A 20,000-nucleotide genomic window follows, 5' to 3' on the forward strand; every position below is an offset into this window, starting at 1 on the left:
TCCAGCGATGGCTTTCACCCCCTCGTCATGCAACAGGTTGGCTGTGAGACTGACACACACACGCACACACACACATGTTGGAAAGGAAAGGAGGAAAAGCACGAGGGAGCAGTTGTAGACATCATTAAAACCCCTCCACCCCTCCACTACTCACTCTAGTTCCCGCAGAGAGGTGTTCTCCTGCAGGGCTATGGCCATGTCCCGCGCCCCCTCTACCCCGATAGAGTTCTCTCTCAGGCTGACACACACACACACACACACACACACACACACACACACACACACAGGGGAATAATCAATCACACTATAGCAAGTTGCCCCAGATGGATTTTTGTTAGAGTGTGTTGGGTCTATACTGTATATAGGGTGTTTGTTGGAGCTGGGAATGAGATATTGAGTCCTGATTCTACAGTTTGTTACATAAACCCCTCAAAAAAAGTTTGGAAACGTTATTTCAGTCGATTCTTCCTCCCCTTTAATAATACCAATTGGTATTGTATTTTATATCGTTGGAAAGCCTGATTAGTCACCGAACGACGAGGTACTACTTGTAAGGATCATGCATTCGTGGAATGAGTTACACAGCTAAACGTGTGGGTAGCGGCCCAAAAGAATGTGACAAAATCCCCTGCAATATTCTTCTGTTGGTATTCACTCTCGTTTTGAGCTTCAAGTGCTGGCAGGTGTATGTCAGTCACAGGTGTGTGACTGGCACCTGAATGGCACCTAATTGACAGGAATGATATTCTGGGGCCAGTGGCGATCCCATATCTCCAGAATCTGGGACCTAACTCCATCCTCCAGGATGACAACGCTCGCCCCAACAGAGCCAGGATCATCACAGTATACCTCCAGAATTTGGGAGTGGAGAGGGTGGAATGGCCTGCCGTGAGTCCAGACCTCAACCCAATTGAACACTTGTGGGATCAGCTTGGGCGTGCTGTACGTGCCAGAGTGACCAACGCAACCATGTTGGCTGACTTGCGGCAAATCCTGGTTGAGGAATGGGATGCCATCCCACAGCAGTGTGTGACCAGGCTGGTGATCAGGATGAGGAGGAGGTGCCAAGCTGTTGTGACTGCGTATGGATCTTCCACACGCTACTGAGGTCCCTGACTGTGTAAAATTAATAAAGTGTAAAAATGGCCAATATGTGTTGTTTTTTCCTTATTACTGTGGGAGAGTGCAATCATCCAATCCACCAAGCAACTCAAAACGAGAGTGAATACCAACAGAAGAATATAGGGGATTTTGGCAAATATTTTTGGGCCGCTACCCACACGTTTAGCTGTGTTGCTCATTCCACGAATGCATGATCCTTAGAAGTTGTACCTTATTGTAAAGGTGACTAATCAGGCTTTCCAACGATATAAAATACAATACCAATTGGTATTATTAAAGGGGAGGAATAATCAACCAAAATAACGTTTCCGAACTTTTTTTGAGGGGTTTAGTTCATACCCATTAAAACAGATGGGGGAAGTCAGAGTCCTATAACAACAACAACAACAACAACAACAACAACAACAACACGACACACTATGAAGGTCTGCAGGTCACAAACTGCAGAATGGAAACACAACTGGAGACACTCATGTTTGGAGACACCGTTATGACGGCTAGCAGAGGTGAATCTGAGCGGTTGCTAACAACCTGTAGATGTTCTGATCTGCCCGAGGCTTACTGAGGGACAGGTGAGGTGACAGGTGAGGTGTTATGTGTTAGGTGAGGTGACAGGTGAGGTGGCAGGTGAGGTGTGCGTGTGCGTGTGCGTGCGCGCGTGTGTGAAGACAACATCATCTGTGGTCCTCACTTCAGACAGACAAGGCCTCGGTTCAGCCGCAGGGCCTGGGTCAGCGCTGTCATCCCTTTGTTACTGATAGAGTTACTCTGCAGGCTGGGTAGACGAACACAGAGAACATGATTAACCCAGTGATAACCAGCACAACACAGATGTACAGTAAATTAGCGCGATCGCTAACTCCAACACATTTACACCGATGTGCAAAGCGCCTTGTCAACTCGATGGCTAGAATACCTTCCATGTTCTCATGCATAACTTTAACTCATGTAGTGCCGCGGGTTAGGGTTAGGTCAAGGTGTGTGTGTGTGTGTGTGTCTGTTACTTACTGGAGAGAGAGGAGTGTGTGGTTGACGGTCAGAGCCTGGGCCAAAGCTGCCGTCCCTTTGTCTCCTAACTGGTTACTGCACAGGCTGAAACACACGCACACGCACACGCACACACACACACACACACACACACACACACACACACACACACACACACACACAAAATACAGTTATTTAACTTAAAGTGTTTTTTATTTTTTATTATGCCGATATTTCATTACTCCTCCCAGGTGTGTGAATCTACACCAAGCACACAAGGCTTCAATCAATACTGCTAGCCAGGTTTCCAAGGCAGCTGCGTTCACACTGTGGTATTGTTTTCTGAAAAGGCATGTTCACCTACTCTTAGCGCTGCTAAAGATGTCAAATGACCATAGTTTTTAGAATGGGAAGCTGCTATTTACACACAAAGACCTTTAGTTGTAAAGTTATGAAAGGATGGTCCTGGAATTTCATCGAGTGCAAAGGTATAAATAATTTTGGACTCACTTGGTCAAATGACCGCACCACCCATTGCTGTTCTGGTGTTAAACTGGCAATCTGGGATTGGTACAGAGGATGGTCCTCATGGGCGGTCAGCCCTTGCAGCCACAGCTCTGTCTATGAATCTGAGAGCGGTCACATCTCTCAGCTGTTTACCCTGCCTAGTTGTTGTTTGAATCCCAGAGTGCCCCTTTAAGTGGTGGAGTGATTCTATTGATGGAATTGATCCATGTGTGTGTCAAACCGTTTCTAACAATGTTCTTTTATCATCACATTTCAGGGCCGCAGAGTGTAGGTGGTTCATTGGTGATATAAGTGTGTGTGTGTGTGTGTGTGTGTGTGTATGTGTGTATGTGTGTATGTGTGTGTGTGTGACATCATCTTTCATCCCCAGTGGGAGGGAGGGCTAGGGGTCCCCAATGTAGAATGGATCTACACCAGCATGAGAATTTCCCATCTTCTCGGGATGCTTAACAACGACGACAAGGACGTCAGGGAGCTGGCCCGCTCCTCCATGTTCCTGGACCTGAGGAGAAGGAAGGTCCCAGTTGCCAGGGGGGCGGAGCCCCACTTCCTTGGGTTCAAGAGGAAACCCCGCGGAAAATTGGACACTCATTCCGCTGGTTTTGGAGTTTGGTCTGATTGGCCAGACCTGAATGACCTCTGTGTCCGAGCCGGGGTGTCCCTGGAGTGGGTGCGGTCTGACTGAGACTGTTCGGGTCTCAGAGAACTGTATATCTGACCCTCTCACACAGGTCAGGGCAACAGCCTCCTTTGCTGGACAGAGCCACCAGCTAACATCTAGAGGGGCCAGACGGACTCTCATGGACCTTCATCAACATCAACAACAACAACACTGGACTGGTCTGAAACTCCAGGGAAAACTGGCATGTCTTCCCACAGCTGATCACTCTGTTTCTCATTCTTTTCTAAAAAAACACTGCACTCGATGAGGACATTGTCATATTCACAACCAAGGCCAGATTACAAGTCCTTCCTACCAGACTCAACCTCTCTATTTGGTTTCCTTCCACTCAGGTTCCTCATTGCTTGCACCACACCACAGAACAGGTTACAGAAACACTATCACACATCTTGAATGGCTGTTATGTTTACAAAGGAATGTATATAGCACGTCATGACAGAATTGTGAGCCTTATAGTAAAGGACATATCACTCCACTTCCCAGTTACAGTGAAAATGTATACACATGCTTGTGTCAATGCATCTATGTTCAATTTCTGTAATGACCAATGTCACTTTTCACAGTTGTCTGCTAACACACCAGATGTTGTTGTTGTTGTTAATGAAGAGTCCAGAGAGGTGTCTGTATTAGAGGTAGCATGCACCTTTGATATAAGCCTAGAGGAAGCCTTCATGACTAAGGTCATGAAATACCAGCAGCTTGTAGATACCATCTCAGAGCTAGGCTATAGGTGTACGCTATTAGTCTTTATATTTGGCAGTCTTGGACATGTGCACAGATTGGTTGTCAGAGGACTACGTCTACTGGGAATGTCCAAGGGAGAAGCAAAAAGGCTCAGCAAGTATTGCTCTGTCTCTGCGATTATTGGCAGCCGCCATATATGGCGGAGACGGTGTTACTTGTACCCGTGAGTCTTGTCCTGTTGTATGTGAAAGACATTGTCCATGTCTGTTTGTGAATGCATCCCATCTGTGCCTTCAGTATTTGTGTCCCTGTATACTTGTTTCTATGTGGACATAAATAAATGATTAAAATGTGTAGTTACATCAGTTCTGTCAGAGTCCTGTTTGTCTTCAAGGCTTCTGACATCCTCTTTGCTCCATCAGCACCGATGGAGTTCTTCTGTACACTGGGAACACACCCACGCGCGCGCACACACACACACACACACACACACACACACACACACACACACACAAAAACACACACACACACAAACATACGCACACACACAAAAACACACACACACACACACACACACATAAATACACACATAAACACACACACACAGGTGTCACAACATGGTTAGGATGGAATGTGCACATGCATGCACACACCACCTGTCAGGACATGACACACACACACACACACACACATACATACACACACACACACACACACACACACACACACACACACACAAAACTCCTCTAACCAGTTTGTCATTCATTTCTTTATTCCAAGACCACACATTTTTATTTTGTCTTCCCCCCAAAATACAAGAAAATTCTAGTATTTTAAACTTGTGATTAATCACAGCCTATTAAAGTGATTAAAGTGATTAACATTTTTAATCGATTGACAGCACTAGTTATATTATAAAAAGGCAATCGCAGAGTGGAAAACGTTCATTACTGACCAGGGTCCCAATAACAGAACCGTGTGTATTGTATTATTATGAGAAGGTTTAAAGCTCTGTTACGTTATGTTACGTTTGTACCAATGCTCTTTGTTGTTGCTGTTGTCATTCTTTGTTCTGCCCATATGCAGCCTCTGAGTCCTCAATAAACAAATGAAAAGAATTGAGATTCATTCATTCTTTCTTTAAGCAACCAATCTCGTTGCTAGTAGTAGTACAAGTAAATTATCGTAGATATTTTAAACACAACATGCTATTTTTCTATGTACATTTCAGAGTACTATAGCCTTATTTCAAGATGATTGCAATAGCATTGGATGCTAAATTTGAGGACATTTTCTTAAATATTGAGAAAATTATTCTTACATCTTTTCTTTGTATCCAAATGTACTTCCAATGTGTATCCAAAACGACTGCACTCGTTTTAAGATATCTGTGGGTTCTTTGAGACTAGATAATTTTACTTAAAAATCTTGGCAAGTGAAATTTTCCTGTTCTGTTGGCAGATAGTTTTGTTTAATATTAAGTAATATAAGGCACTTAGCCCTAAATTACGGTACTCCAGGGGGACTGTCCTTGTAATCTCTAATTGTAAGCCGCTTTGGATAAAAGCGTCTGCTAAATGGTTAAAATGTCAAATGTAAATGTAACACACACACACACACACACGCACACACACACACACACACTCACTTCAGGGAGACCAGTTTGCGGTTGCACTGGATCATCTCAGCTAGGGCACGAGCACCCTCCTCCTCAATCAGATTGTTCTGGAAACTGGAGAAAGCACACACACACACACCCACACACACCCACCCCCACACACACACACACACACACACACACACACACACACACACACACACACACACACACACACACACACACACACACATTATTTCACTGCCACTCTCTGCTCTCTGGCAAAGACAAACTAAACAAACAGGAGAGGGAGACAACAGGAAAGAGAAGGAGACAACAGGAAAGAGAGGGAGACAACAGGAAAGAGAAGGAGACAACAGGAAAGAGAGGGAGATAACATGAAAGAGAAGGAGACAACAGGAAAGAGAGGAAGATAACATGAAAGAGAGGGAGACAACAGGAAAGAAAGAAGATAACATGAAAGAGAGGAAGATAACAGGAAAGAGAGGGAGATAACATGAAAGAGAGGGAGATAACATGAAAGAGAGGAAGACAACATGAAAGAGAAGGAGACAACAGGAAAGAGAGGAAGACAACATGAAAGAGAGGAAGACAACAGGAAAGAGAGGGAGATAACAGGAAAGAGAGGGAGACAACAGGAAAGAGAGGGAGATAACATGAAAGAGAGGAAGACAACATGAAAGAGAGGAAGATAACATGAAAGAGAGGAAGATAACAGGAAAGAGAGGGAGATAACAGGAAAGAGAGGGAGACAACATGAAAGAGGAAGATAACATGAAAGAGAGGAAGACAACATGAAAGAGAGGGAGACAACATGAAAGAGAAGGAGACAACAGGAAAGAGAGGGAGATCACATGAAAGAGAGGAAGACAACATGAAAGAGAGGAAGATAACATGAAAGAGAGGAAGATAACAGGAAAGAGAGGGAGATAACAGGAAAGAGAGGGAGACAACATGAAAGAGAGGGAGACAACATGAAAGAGAGGGAGATAACAGGAAAGAGAGGAAGATAACATGAAAGAGAGGGAGATAACAGGAAAGAGAGGAAGACAACATGAAAGAGAAGGAGACAACATGAAAGAGAGGAAGACAACATGAAAGAGAGGAAGACAACATGAAAGAGAGGGAGATAACATGAAAGAGAGGGAGACAACATGAAAGAGAAGGAGATAACAGGAAAGAGAGGGAGACAACAGGAAAGAGAGGGAGACAACATGAAAGAGAGGGAGACAACAGGAAAGAGAGGGAGATAACAGGAAAGAGAGGGAGATAACATGAAAGAGAGGAAGATAACATGAAAGAGAGGAAGACAACATGAAAGAGAAGGAGACAACATGAAAGAGAGGGAGACAACAGGAAAGAGAGGGAGACAACAGGAAAGAGAGGGAGACAACAGGAAAGAGAAGGAGATAACATGAAAGAGAGGAAGATAACATGAAAGAGAGGAAGACAACATGAAAGAGAGGAAGACAACATGAAAGAGAAGGAGACAACATGAAAGAGAGGGAGACAACAGGAAAGAGAGGAAGACAACATGAAAGAGAGGGAGACAACATGAAAGAGAAGGAGACAACATGAAAGAGAGGAAGACAACATGAAAGAGAGGAAGATAACATGAAAGAGAGGAAGACAACATGAAAGAGAGGAAGACAACATGAAAGAGAAGGAGACAACATGAAAGAGAGGGAGACAACAGGAAAGAGAGGAAGATAACATGAAAGAGAAGGAGACAACAGGAAAGAGAGGGAGACAACATGAAAGAGAGGAAGACAACAGGAAAGAGAGGAAGACAACAGGAAAGAGAGGAAGACAACAGGAAAGAGAGGGAGACAACATGAAAGAGAGGAAGACAACAGGAAAGAGAGGAAGATAACATGAAAGAGAGGAAGATAACATGAAAGAGAGGAAGACAACACGAAAGAGAGGAAGACAACATGAAAGAGAGGAAGACAACATGAAAGAGAGGGAGACAACATGAAAGAGAGGAAGACAACATGAAAGAGAGGAAGACAACATGAAAGAGAGGAAGACAACAGGAAAGAGAGGAAGACAACAGGAAAGAGAGGAAGACAACAGGAAAGAGAGGGAGACAACAGGAAAGAGAGGGAGACAACATGAAAGAGAGGGAGATAACAGGAAAGAGAAGGAGACAACAGGAAAGAGAGGGAGACAACATGAAAGAGAGGGAGACAACATGAAAAAGAGGAAGACAACAGGAAAGAGAAGGAGACAACAGGAAAGAGAGGGAGACAACAGGAAAGAGAGGGAGACAACATGAAAGAGAGGAAGACAACATGAAAAAGAGGAAGACAACATGAAAAAGAGGAAGATAACATGAAAGAGAGGAAGACAACATGAAAGAGAGGGAGACAACATGAAAGAGAGGGAGACAACATGAAAGAGAGGGAGATAACATGAAAGAGAGGAAGACAACATGAAAGAGAGGAAGACAACAGGAAAGAGAGGAAGACAACAGGAAAGAGAGGAAGACAACAGGAAAGAGAGGGAGATAACAGGAAAGAGAGGAAGACAACAGGAAAGAGAGGAAGACAACAGGAAAGAGAGGGAGATAACATGAAAGAGAGGGAGACAACATGAAAGAGAAGGAGACAACATGAAAGAGAGGAAGACAACATGAAAGAGAGGAAGATAACATGAAAGAGAGGGAGACAACATGAAAGAGAGGGAGACAACATGAAAGAGAGGAAGACAACATGAAAGAGAGGGAGACAACAGGAAAGAGAGGGAGACAACAGGAAAGAGAGGGAGACAACATGAAAGAGAAGGAGACAACATGAAAGAGAGGGAGACAACAGGAAAGAGAGGAAGACAACAGGAAAGAGAAGGAGACAACATGAAAGAGAAGGAGACAACATGAAAGAGAGGAAGACAACATGAAAGAGAGGAAGACAACATGAAAGAGAGGAAGACAACATGAAAGAGAGGAAGACAACAGGAAAGAGAGGGAGACAACATGAAAGAGAAGGAGACAACATGAAAGAGAGGAAGACAACATGAAAGAGAGGAAGATAACATGAAAGAGAGGAAGACAACATGAAAGAGAGGAAGACAACAGGAAAGAGAGGGAGACAACATGAAAGAGAAGGAGACAACATGAAAGAGAGGAAGACAACATGAAAGAGAGGAAGATAACATGAAAGAGAGGGAGACAACATGAAAGAGAGGGAGACAACATGAAAGAGAGGGAGACAACATGAAAGAGAGGAAGATAACATGAAAGAGAGGGAGACAACATGAAAGAGAGGGAGACAACATGAAAGAGAGGGAGACAACAGGAAAGAGAGGAAGACAACATGAAAGAGAGGAAGATAACATGAAAGAGAGGGAGACAACATGAAAGAGAGGGAGACAACATGAAAGAGAGGGAGACAACAGGAAAGAGAGGAAGACAACATGAAAGAGAGGAAGACAACATGAAAGAGAAGGAGACAACATGAAAGAGAGGAAGAGAACATGAAAGAGAGGAAGATAACATGAAAGAGAGGAAGACAACAGGAAAGAGAGGGAGACAACAGGAAAGAGAGGAAGACAACATGAAAGAGAGGGAGACAACAGGAAAGAGAGGAAGACAACATGAAAGAGAGGGAGACAACATGAAAGAGAGGGAGACAACATGAAAGAGAGGGAGACAACAGGAAAGAGAGGAAGACAACAGGAAAGAGAGGAAGACAACATGAAAGAGAGGGAGACAACAGGAAAGAGAGGGAGACAACAGGAAAGAGAGGGAGACAACATGAAAGAGAGGGAGATAACATGAAAGAGAGGGAGACAACAGGAAAGAGAGGAAGACAACATGAAAGAGAGGAAGACAACATGAAAGAGAAGGAGACAACATGAAAGAGAGGAAGACAACATGAAAGAGAGGAAGATAACAGGAAAGAGAGGGAGACAACAGGAAAGAGAGGGAGACAACAGGAAAGAGAGGGAGACAACATGAAAGAGAAGGAGACAACATGAAAGAGAGGAAGACAACATGAAAGAGAGGGAGACAACATGAAAGAGAGGGAGATAACAGGAAAGAGAGGAAGATAACATGAAAGAGAGGGAGACAACAGGAAAGAGAGGGAGACAACAGGAAAGAGAGGAAGACAACAGGAAAGAGAAGGAGACAACAGGAAAGAGAGGGAGACAACATGAAAGAGAGGAAGACAACATGAAAGAGAGGGAGATAACAGGAAAGAGAGGAAGATAACATGAAAGAGAGGGAGACAACATGAAAGAGAGGGAGATAACAGGAAAGAGAGGAAGATAACATGAAAGAGAGGGAGACAACAGGAAAGAGAGGGAGACAACAGGAAAGAGAGGAAGACAACAGGAAAGAGAAGGAGACAACAGGAAAGAGAGGGAGACAACATGAAAGAGAGGAAGACAACATGAAAGAGAGAAAGACAACATGAAAGAGAGGGAGACAACATGAAAGAGAGGGAGACAACATGAAAGAGAGGGAGACAACATGAAAGAGAGGGAGATAACAGGAAAGAGAGGAAGACAACATGAAAGAGAGGGAGATAACATGAAAGAGAGGGAGACAACATGAAAGAGAGGGAGACAACAGGAAAGAGAGGAAGACAACATGAAAGAGAGGAAGACAACAGGACAGAGAGGAAGACAACAGGAAAGAGAGGAAGACAACAGGAAAGAGAGGGAGACAACATGAAAGAGAAGGAGACAACATGAAAGAGAAGGAGACAACATGAAAGAGAGGGAGACAACATGAAAGAGAGGAAGACAACATGAAAGAGAGGAAGACAACATGAAAGAGAGGAAGATAACAGGAAAGAGAGGGAGACAACATGAAAGAGAGGGAGACAACATGAAAGAGAGGAAGATAACAGGAAAGAGAGGGAGATAACAGGAAAGAGAGGAAGACAACATGAAAGAGAGGGAGACAACATGAAAGAGAGGGAGACAACATGAAAGAGAGGGAGACAACATGAAAGAGAGGAAGACAACATGAAAGAGAGGAAGATAACAGGAAAGAGAGGGAGATAACAGGAAAGAGAGGAAGACAACATGAAAGAGAGGGAGACAACAGGAAAGAGAGGAAGACAACATGAAAGAGAGGAAGACAACATGAAAGAGAGGGAGATAACAGGAAAGAGAGGAAGACAACATGAAAGAGAGGGAGACAACAGGAAAGAGAGGAAGACAACATGAAAGAGAGGAAGACAACATGAAAGAGAGGGAGACAACAGGAAAGAGAGGGAGACAACATGAAAGAGAGGAAGACAACAGGAAAGAGAGGAAGACAACATGAAAGAGAGGAAGACAACATGAAAGAGAGGAAGATAACAGGAAAGAGAGGGAGATAACAGGAAAGAGAGGAAGACAACATGAAAGAGAGGGAGACAACAGGAAAGAGAGGAAGACAACATGAAAGAGAGGAAGACAACATGAAAGAGAGGGAGACAACAGGAAAGAGAGGGAGACAACATGAAAGAGAGGAAGACAACAGGAAAGAGAGGAAGACAACAGGAAAGAGAGGAAGATAACATGAAAGAGAGGAAGACAACAGGAAAGAGAGGAAGACAACATGAAAGAGAGGAAGATAACAGGAAAGAGAGGGAGACAACATGAAAGAGAGGAAGACAACAGGAAAGAGAGGAAGATAACATGAAAGAGAGGAAGATAACATGAAAGAGAGGAAGACAACATGAAAGAGAGGAAGACAACATGAAAGAGAGGAAGATAACATGAAAGAGAGGGAGACAACAGGAAAGAGAAGGAGACAACAGGAAAGAGAGGGAGACAACAGGAAAGAGAGGGAGACAACATGAAAGAGAAGGAGACAACATGAAAGAGAGGAAGACAACATGAAAGAGAGGAAGACAACATGAAAGAGAGGGAGACAACATGAAAGAGAGGAAGACAACATGAAAGAGAGGAAGACAACATGAAAGAGAGGAAGACAACAGGAAAGAGAGGAAGACAACAGGAAAGAGAGGAAGACAACAGGAAAGAGAGGGAGATAACAGGAAAGAGAAGGAGACAACAGGAAAGAGAGGGAGACAACAGGAAAGAGAGGGAGACAACATGAAAGAGAGGAAGACAACATGAAAAAGAGGAAGATAACATGAAAGAGAGGAAGACAACATGAAAGAGAGGGAGACAACATGAAAGAGAGGGAGACAACATGAAAGAGAGGGAGATAACATGAAAGAGAGGAAGACAACATGAAAGAGAGGAAGACAACAGGAAAGAGAGGAAGACAACAGGAAAGAGAGGAAGACAACAGGAAAGAGAGGGAGATAACAGGAAAGAGAGGAAGACAACAGGAAAGAGAGGGAGATAACATGAAAGAGAGGGAGACAACATGAAAGAGAAGGAGACAACATGAAAGAGAGGAAGACAACATGAAAGAGAGGAAGATAACATGAAAGAGAGGGAGACAACATGAAAGAGAGGGAGACAACATAAAAGAGAGGGAGAAAACATGAAAGAGAGGAAGACAACATGAAAGAGAGGGAGATAACATGAAAGAGAGGAAGACAACATGAAAGAGAGGAAGACAACATGAAAGAGAGGAAGACAACATGAAAGAGAGGGAGATAACAGGAAAGAGAGGAAGACAACAGGAAAGAGAGGAAGATAACATGAAAGAGAGGGAGACAACAGGAAAGAGAGGAAGATAACATGAAAGAGAGGAAGACAACATGAAAGAGAGGGAGATAACATGAAAGAGAGGAAGACAACATGAAAGAGAGGAAGACAACATGAAAGAGAGGAAGACAACAGGAAAGAGAGGAAGATAACAGGAAAGAGAGGAAGACAACAGGAAAGAGAGGGAGACAACATGAAAGAGAGGGAGATAACATGAAAGAGAGGAAGACAACATGAAAGAGAGGAAGACAACATGAAAGAGAGGAAGACAACAGGAAAGAGAGGGAGACAACATGAAAGAGAAGGAGACAACATGAAAGAGAGGAAGACAACATGAAAGAGAGGAAGATAACATGAAAGAGAGGGAGACAACATGAAAGAGAGGGAGACAACATGAAAGAGAGGAAGACAACATGAAAGAGAGGAAGATAACATGAAAGAGAGGGAGACAACATGAAAGAGAGGGAGACAACAGGAAAGAGAGGGAGACAACAGGAAAGAGAGGGAGACAACATGAAAGAGAGGGAGACAACATGAAAGAGAGGAAGATAACATGAAAGAGAGGGAGACAACATGAAAGAGAGGGAGACAACATGAAAGAGAGGGAGACAACAGGAAAGAGAGGAAGACAACATGAAAGAGAGGAAGACAACATGAAAGAGAAGGAGACAACATGAAAGAGAGGAAGACAACATGAAAGAGAGGAAGATAACATGAAAGAGAGGGAGACAACAGGAAAGAGAGGGAGACAACATGAAAGAGAGGGAGATAACATGAAAGAGAGGGAGACAACAGGAAAGAGAGGAAGACAACATGAAAGAGAGGAAGACAACATGAAAGAGAGGGAGACAACATGAAAGAGAGGAAGACAACATGAAAGAGAGGGAGACAACAGGAAAGAGAGGGAGACAACAGGAAAGAGAGGGAGACAACATGAAAGAGAAGGAGACAACATGAAAGAGAGGGAGACAACAGGAAAGAGAGGAAGACAACAGGAAAGAGAAGGAGACAACAGGAAAGAGAGGGAGAAAACATGAAAGAGAGGAAGACAACATGAAAGAGAGGAAGACAACATGAAAGAGAGGGAGACAACATGAAAGAGAGGGAGACAACAGGAAAGAGAGGAAGACAACATGAAAGAGAGGGAGATAACATGAAAGAGAGGAAGATAACAGGAAAGAGAGGGAGACAACAGGAAAGAGAGGAAGACAACATGAAAGAGAGGGAGACAACATGAAAGAGAGGAAGATAACAGGAAAGAGGGAGACAACAGGAAAGAGAGGAAGACAACATGAAAGAGAAGGAGACAACATGAAAGAGAGGAAGACAACAGGAAAGAGAGGGAGACAACATGAAAGAGAGGAAGACAACATGAAAGAGAGGGAGACAACATGAAAGAGAGGGAGATAACATGAAAGAGAGGAAGATAACAGGAAAGAGAGGGAGACAACATGAAAGAGAGGAAGACAACAGGAAAGAGAGGGAGACAACAGGAAAGAGAGGGAGACAACAGGAAAGAGAGGGAGACAACAGGAAAGAGAGGGAGACAACAGGAAAGAGAGGGAGACAACATGAAAGAGAGGAAGACAACATGAAAGAGAAGGAGACAACATGAAAGAGAGGAAGACAACAGGAAAGAGAGGGAGACAACAGGAAAGAGAGGAAGACAACATGAAAGAGAAGGAGACAACAGGAAAGAGAGGAAGACAACATGAAAGAGAGGAAGATAACAGGAAAGAGAGGGAGACAACATGAAAGAGAGGAAGACAACATGAAAGAGAAGGAGACAACAGGAAAGAGAGGAAGACAACATGAAAGAGAGGAAGATAACAGGAAAGAGAGGGAGACAACATGAAAGAGAGGAAGACAACATGAAAGAGAGGGAGACAACAGGAAAGAGAGGGAGACAACAGGAAAGAGAGGAAGACAACATGAAAGAGAGGAAGATAACATGAAAGAGAGGGAGACAACATGAAAGAGAGGGAGACAACATGAAAGAGAGGAAGACAACAGGAAAGAGAGGGAGACAACAGGAAAGAGAGGGAGACAACAGGAAAGAGAGGGAGACAACAGGAAAGAGAGGAAGACAACATGAAAGAGAGGAAGATAACATGAAAGAGAGGGAGACAACATGAAAGAGAGGGAGACAACAGGAAAGAGAGGAAGACAACAGGAAAGAGAGGAAGACAACATGAAAGAGAGGGAGACAACATGAAAGAGAGGGAGACAACATGAAAGAGAGGGAGACAACATGAAAGAGAGGAAGATAACAGGAAAGAGAGGGAGACAACAGGAAAGAGAGGGAGACAACAGGAAAGAGAGGAAGACAACATGAAAGAGAGGGAGACAACAGGAAAGAGAGGAAGACAACATGAAAGAGAGGGAGACAACAGGAAAGAGAGGAAGACAACATGAAAGAGAGGGAGACAACATGAAAGAGAGGAAGACAACAGGAAAGAGAGGGAGACAACAGGAAAGAGAGGAAGACAACATGAAAGAGAGGAAGATAACATGAAAGAGAGGGAGACAACATGAAAGAGAGGGAGACAACATGAAAGAGAGGAAGACAACAGGAAAGAGAGGGAGACAACAGGAAAGAGAGGGAGACAACAGGAAAGAGAGGGAGACAACATGAAAGAGAGGGAGACAACAGGAAAGAGAAGGAGACAACATGAAAGAGAGGGAGACAACATGAAAGAGAGGAAGACAACAGGAAAGAGAGGGAGACAACAGGAAAGAGAGGAAGACAACATGAAAGAGAGGAAGATAACATGAAAGAGAGGGAGACAACATGAAAGAGAGGGAGACAACATGAAAGAGAGGAAGACAACAGGAAAGAGAGGGAGACAACAGGAAAGAGAGGGAGACAACAGGAAAGAGAGGAAGATAACAGGAAAGAGAGGGAGATAACAGGAAAGAGAGGGAGACAACATGAAAGAGAGGGAGACAACAGGAAAGAGAGGAAGACAACATGAAAGAGAGGAAGATAACATGAAAGAGAGGGAGACAACATGAAAGAGAGGGAGACAACAGGAAAGAGAGGAAGACAACAGGAAAGAGAGGAAGACAACATGAAAGAGAGGGAGACAACAGGAAAGAGAGGGAGACAACAGGAAAGAGAGGGAGACAACAGGAAAGAGAGGAAGACAACATGAAAGAGAGGGAGACAACAGGAAAGAGAGGAAGACAACATGAAAGAGAGGGAGACAACAGGAAAGAGAGGAAGACAACATGAAAGAGAGGGAGACAACATGAAAGAGAGGGAGACAACAGGAAAGAGAGGGAGACAACAGGAAAGAGAGGAAGACAACAGGAAAGAGAGGAAGATAACAGGAAAGAGAGGGAGACAACATGAAAGAGAGGGAGACAACAGGAAAGAGAGGAAGACAACATGAAAGAGAGGAAGACAACATGAAAGAGAGGGAGACAACAGGAAAGAGAGGGAGACAACAGGAAAGAGAGGAAGACAACAGGAAAGAGAGGAAGATAACAGGAAAGAGAGGGAGACAACATGAAAGAGAGGAAGACAACAGGAAAGAGAGGGAGACAACATGAAAGAGAGGGAGACAACAGGAAAGAGAGGAAGACAACATGAAAGAGAGGGAGACAACATGAAAGAGAGGAAGACAACAGGAAAGAGAGGGAGACAACAGGAAAGAGAGGAAGACAACATGAAAGAGAGGAAGACAACATGAAAGAGAGGGAGACAACAGGAAAGAGAGGAAGACAACATGAAAGAGAGGGAGACAACATGAAAGAGAGGAAGACAACATGAAAGAGAGGGAGACAACAGGAAAGAGAGGAAGACAACATGAAAGAGAGGAAGACAACATGAAAGAGAGGGAGACAACAGGAAAGAGAGGAAGATAACATGAAAGAGAGGGAGACAACAGGAAAGAGAGGAAGACAACATGAAAGAGAGGAAGACAACATGAAAGAGAGGGAGACAACATGAAAGAGAGGAAGACAACATGAAAGAGAGGGAGACAACAGGAAAGAGAGGAAGACAACATGAAAGAGAGGGAGACAACATGAAAGAGAGGGAGACAACAGGAAAGAGAGGGAGACAACAGGAAAGAGAGGAAGACAACAGGAAAGAGAGGGAGATAACAGGAAAGAGAGGGAGACAACATGAAAGAGAGGAAGACAACATGAAAGAGAGGGAGACAACAGGAAAGAGAGGAAGATAACAGGAAAGAGAGGAAGATAACAGGAAAGAGAGGGAGACAACATGAAAGAGAGGAAGATAACAGGAAAGAGAGGGAGACAACATGAAAGAGAGGAAGACAACATGAAAGAGAGGGAGATAACAGGAAAGAGAGGGAGACAACATGAAAGAGAGGAAGACAACAGGAAAGAGAGGGAGATAACAGGAAAGAGAGGGAGACAACATGAAAGAGAGGAAGACAACATGAAAGAGAGGGAGACAACAGGAAAGAGAGGAAGATAACAGGAAAGAGAGGAAGATAACAGGAAAGAGAGGGAGACAACATGAAAGAGAGGAAGATAACAGGAAAGAGAGGGAGACAACAGGAAAGAGAGGAAGATAACAGGAAAGAGAGGGAGACAACATGAAAGAGAGGAAGACAACATGAAAGAGAGGGAGACAACAGGAAAGAGAGGAAGACAACATGAAAGAGAGGAAGACAACATGAAAGAGAGGGAGACAACATGAAAGAGAGGGAGACAACAGGAAAGAGAGGGAGACAACAGGAAAGAGAGGAAGATAACAGGAAAGAGAGGAAGACAACAGGAAAGAGAGGAAGACAACATGAAAGAGAGGAAGACAACATGAAAGAGAGGGAGACAACATGAAAGAGAAGGAGACAACAGGAAAGAGAGGGAGACAACATGAAAGAGAGGAAGACAACATGAAAGAGAGGAAGACAACAGGAAAGAGAGGGAGACAACATGAAAGAGAGGAAGACAACATGAAAGAGAGGAAGACAACATGAAAGAGAGGGAGACAACATGAAAGAGAGGAAGACAACATGAAAGAGAGGGAGATAACATGAAAGAGAGGGAGACAACATGAAAGAGAGGAAGACAACATGAAAGAGAAGGAGACAACATGAAAGAGAGGGAGACAACAGGAAAGAGAGGAAGACAACATGAAAGAGAGGAAGACAACATGAAAGAGAGGGAGACAACATGAAAGAGAGGAAGACAACAGGAAAGAGAGGGAGACAACAGGAAAGAGAGGGAGACAACATGAAAGAGAGGGAGACAACATGAAAGAGAGGAAGACAACATGAAAGAGAGGAAGACAACATGAAAGAGAGGAAGACAACATGAAAGAGAGGGAGACAACATGAAAGAGAGGAAGACAACATGAAAGAGAGGAAGACAACATGAAAGAGAGGGAGACAACATGAAAGAGAGGGAGACAACATGAAAGAGAGGGAGACAACATGAAAGAGAGGAAGACAACAGGAAAGAGAGGGAGACAACAGGAAAGAGAGGGAGACAACATGAAAGAGAGGAAGATAACAGGAAAGAGAGGGAGATAACAGGAAAGAGAGGGAGACAACATGAAAGAGAGGAAGACAACAGGAAAGAGAGGGAGACAACATGAAAGAGAGGGAGACAACATGAAAGAGAGGGAGACAACATGAAAGAGAGGAAGACAACAGGAAAGAGAGGGAGACAACATGAAAGAGAGGGAGACAACATGAAAGAGAGGGAGACAACATGAAAGAGAGGGAGACAACATGAAAGAGAGGAAGACAACAGGAAAGAGAGGGAGACAACATGAAAGAGAGGGAGATAACATGAAAGAGAGGGAGACAACATGAAAGAGAGGGAGACAACATGAAAGAGAGGGAGACAACAGGAAAGAGAGGAAGACAACATGAAAGAGAGGAAGATAACAGGAAAGAGAGGAAGATAACATGAAAGAGAGGGAGATAACAGGAAAGAGAGGGAGACAACAGGAAAGAGAGGAAGACAACATGAAAGAGAGGAAGATAACAGGAAAGAGAGGGAGATAACAGGAAAGAGAGGGAGATAACAGGAAAGAGAGGGAGACAACATGAAAGAGAGGGAGACAACATGAAAGAGAGGAAGATAACATGAAAGAGAGGGAGACAACAGGAAAGAGAGGGAGACAACATGAAAGAGAGGAAGACAACATGAAAGAGAGGAAGACAACAGGAAAGAGAGGAAGATAACATGAAAGAGAGGAAGACAACAGGAAAGAGAGGGAGACAACACGAAAGAGAGGAAGACAACATGAAAGAGAGGGAGACAACAGGAAAGAGAGGAAGACAACATGAAAGAGAAGGAGACAACAGGAAAGAGAGGAAGACAACATGAAAGAGAGGGAGACAACAGGAAAGAGAGGAAGACAACATGAAAGAGAGGAAGATAACATGAAAGAGAGGGAGATAACAGGAAAGAGAGGGAGACAACAGGAAAGAGAGGGAGACAACATGAAAGAGAGGAAGATAACAGGAAAGAGAGGAAGACAACATGAAAGAGAGGGAGACAACATGAAAGAGAGGGAGATAACAGGAAAGAGAGGAAGACACTAGGAAAGAGAGGAAGATAACAGGAAAGAGAGGAAGACAACATGAAAGAGAGGAAGACAACATGAAAGAGAGGAAGACAACATGAAAGAGAGGGAGATAACAGGAAAGAGAGGAAGACAACAGGAAAGAGAGGAAGATAACAGGAAAGAGAGGAAGATAACAGGAAAGAGAGGAAGATAACATGAAAGAGAGGGAGATAACAGGAAAGAGAGGGAGACAACATGAAAGAGAGGGAGACAACATGAAAGAGAGGGAGATAACATGAAAGAGAGGAAGATAACAGGAAAGAGAGGAAGACAACATGAAAGAGAGGGAGACAACATGAAAGAGAGGGAGACAACATGAAAGAGAGGGAGATAACAGGAAAGAGAGGAAGACAACAGGAAAGAGAGGAAGATAACAGGAAAGAGAGGAAGACAACATGAAAGAGAGGAAGACAACATGAAAGAGAGGGAGATAACATGAAAGAGAGGAAGATAACAGGAAAGAGAGGGAGACAACATGAAAGAGAGGGAGACAACATGAAAGAGAGGGAGATAACATGAAAGAGAGGAAGATAACAGGAAAGAGAGGAAGACAACATGAAAGAGAGGGAGACAACATGAAAGAGAGGGAGACAACAGGAAAGAGAGGAAGACAACAGGAAAGAGAGGGAGATAACATGAAAGAGAGGGAGACAACAGGAAAGAGAGGAAGATAACAGGAAAGAGAGGGAGATAACATGAAAGAGAGGAAGACAACAGGAAAGAGAGGAAGATAACAGGAAAGAGAGGAAGATAACATGAAAGAGAGGGAGACAACAGGAAAGAGAGGAAGATAACAGGAAAGAGAGGGAGACAACAGGAAAGAGAGGAAGATAACAGGAAAGAGAGGGAGACAACATGAAAGAGAGGGAGACAACATGAAAGAGAGGGAGATAACATGAAAGAGAGGAAGATAACAGGAAAGAGAGGAAGACAACATGAAAGAGAGGGAGACAACATGAAAGAGAGGGAGACAACAGGAAAGAGAGGAAGATAACAGGAAAGAGAGGAAGATAACATGAAAGAGAGGGAGACAACAGGAAAGAGAGGAAGATAACAGGAAAGAGAGGGAGATAACATGAAAGAGAGGAAGACAACAGGAAAGAGAGGAAGATAACAGGAAAGAGAGGAAGATAACATGAAAGAGAGGGAGACAACAGGAAAGAGAGGAAGATAACAGGAAAGAGAGGGAGATAACATGAAAG

The 20,000-nt window shown here is 43.7% G+C and overlaps 1 protein-coding gene across 1 annotated transcript in view; it reads right to left on the reverse strand.

Annotated features, from left to right (window-relative positions):
- The window catches only part of nlrc3 (NLR family, CARD domain containing 3), a gene marked incomplete at both ends in the record, with an annotated part of 42,771 nt that overhangs the window by 3,800 nt on the left and 18,971 nt on the right, over positions 1-20,000 (reverse strand). Inside the window, 6 exons of the mRNA XM_080542179.1 lie at positions 1-49; positions 155-238; positions 1,814-1,897; positions 2,131-2,214; positions 4,365-4,448; positions 5,652-5,735. The exon at positions 1-49 is cut by the window's left edge and continues 35 nt beyond it. Of these exons, the coding sequence (XP_080398305.1) occupies positions 1-49; positions 155-238; positions 1,814-1,897; positions 2,131-2,214; positions 4,365-4,448; positions 5,652-5,735 (469 nt within the window). The remainder of the gene's footprint in view (positions 50-154; positions 239-1,813; positions 1,898-2,130; positions 2,215-4,364; positions 4,449-5,651; positions 5,736-20,000) is intronic.

The sequence above is a fragment of the Nansenia antarctica genome (genome assembly GCF_963989245.1).
Source record: "Nansenia antarctica genome assembly, chromosome: 11".
Lineage (NCBI taxonomy): Eukaryota > Metazoa > Chordata > Actinopteri > Argentiniformes > Microstomatidae > Nansenia > Nansenia antarctica.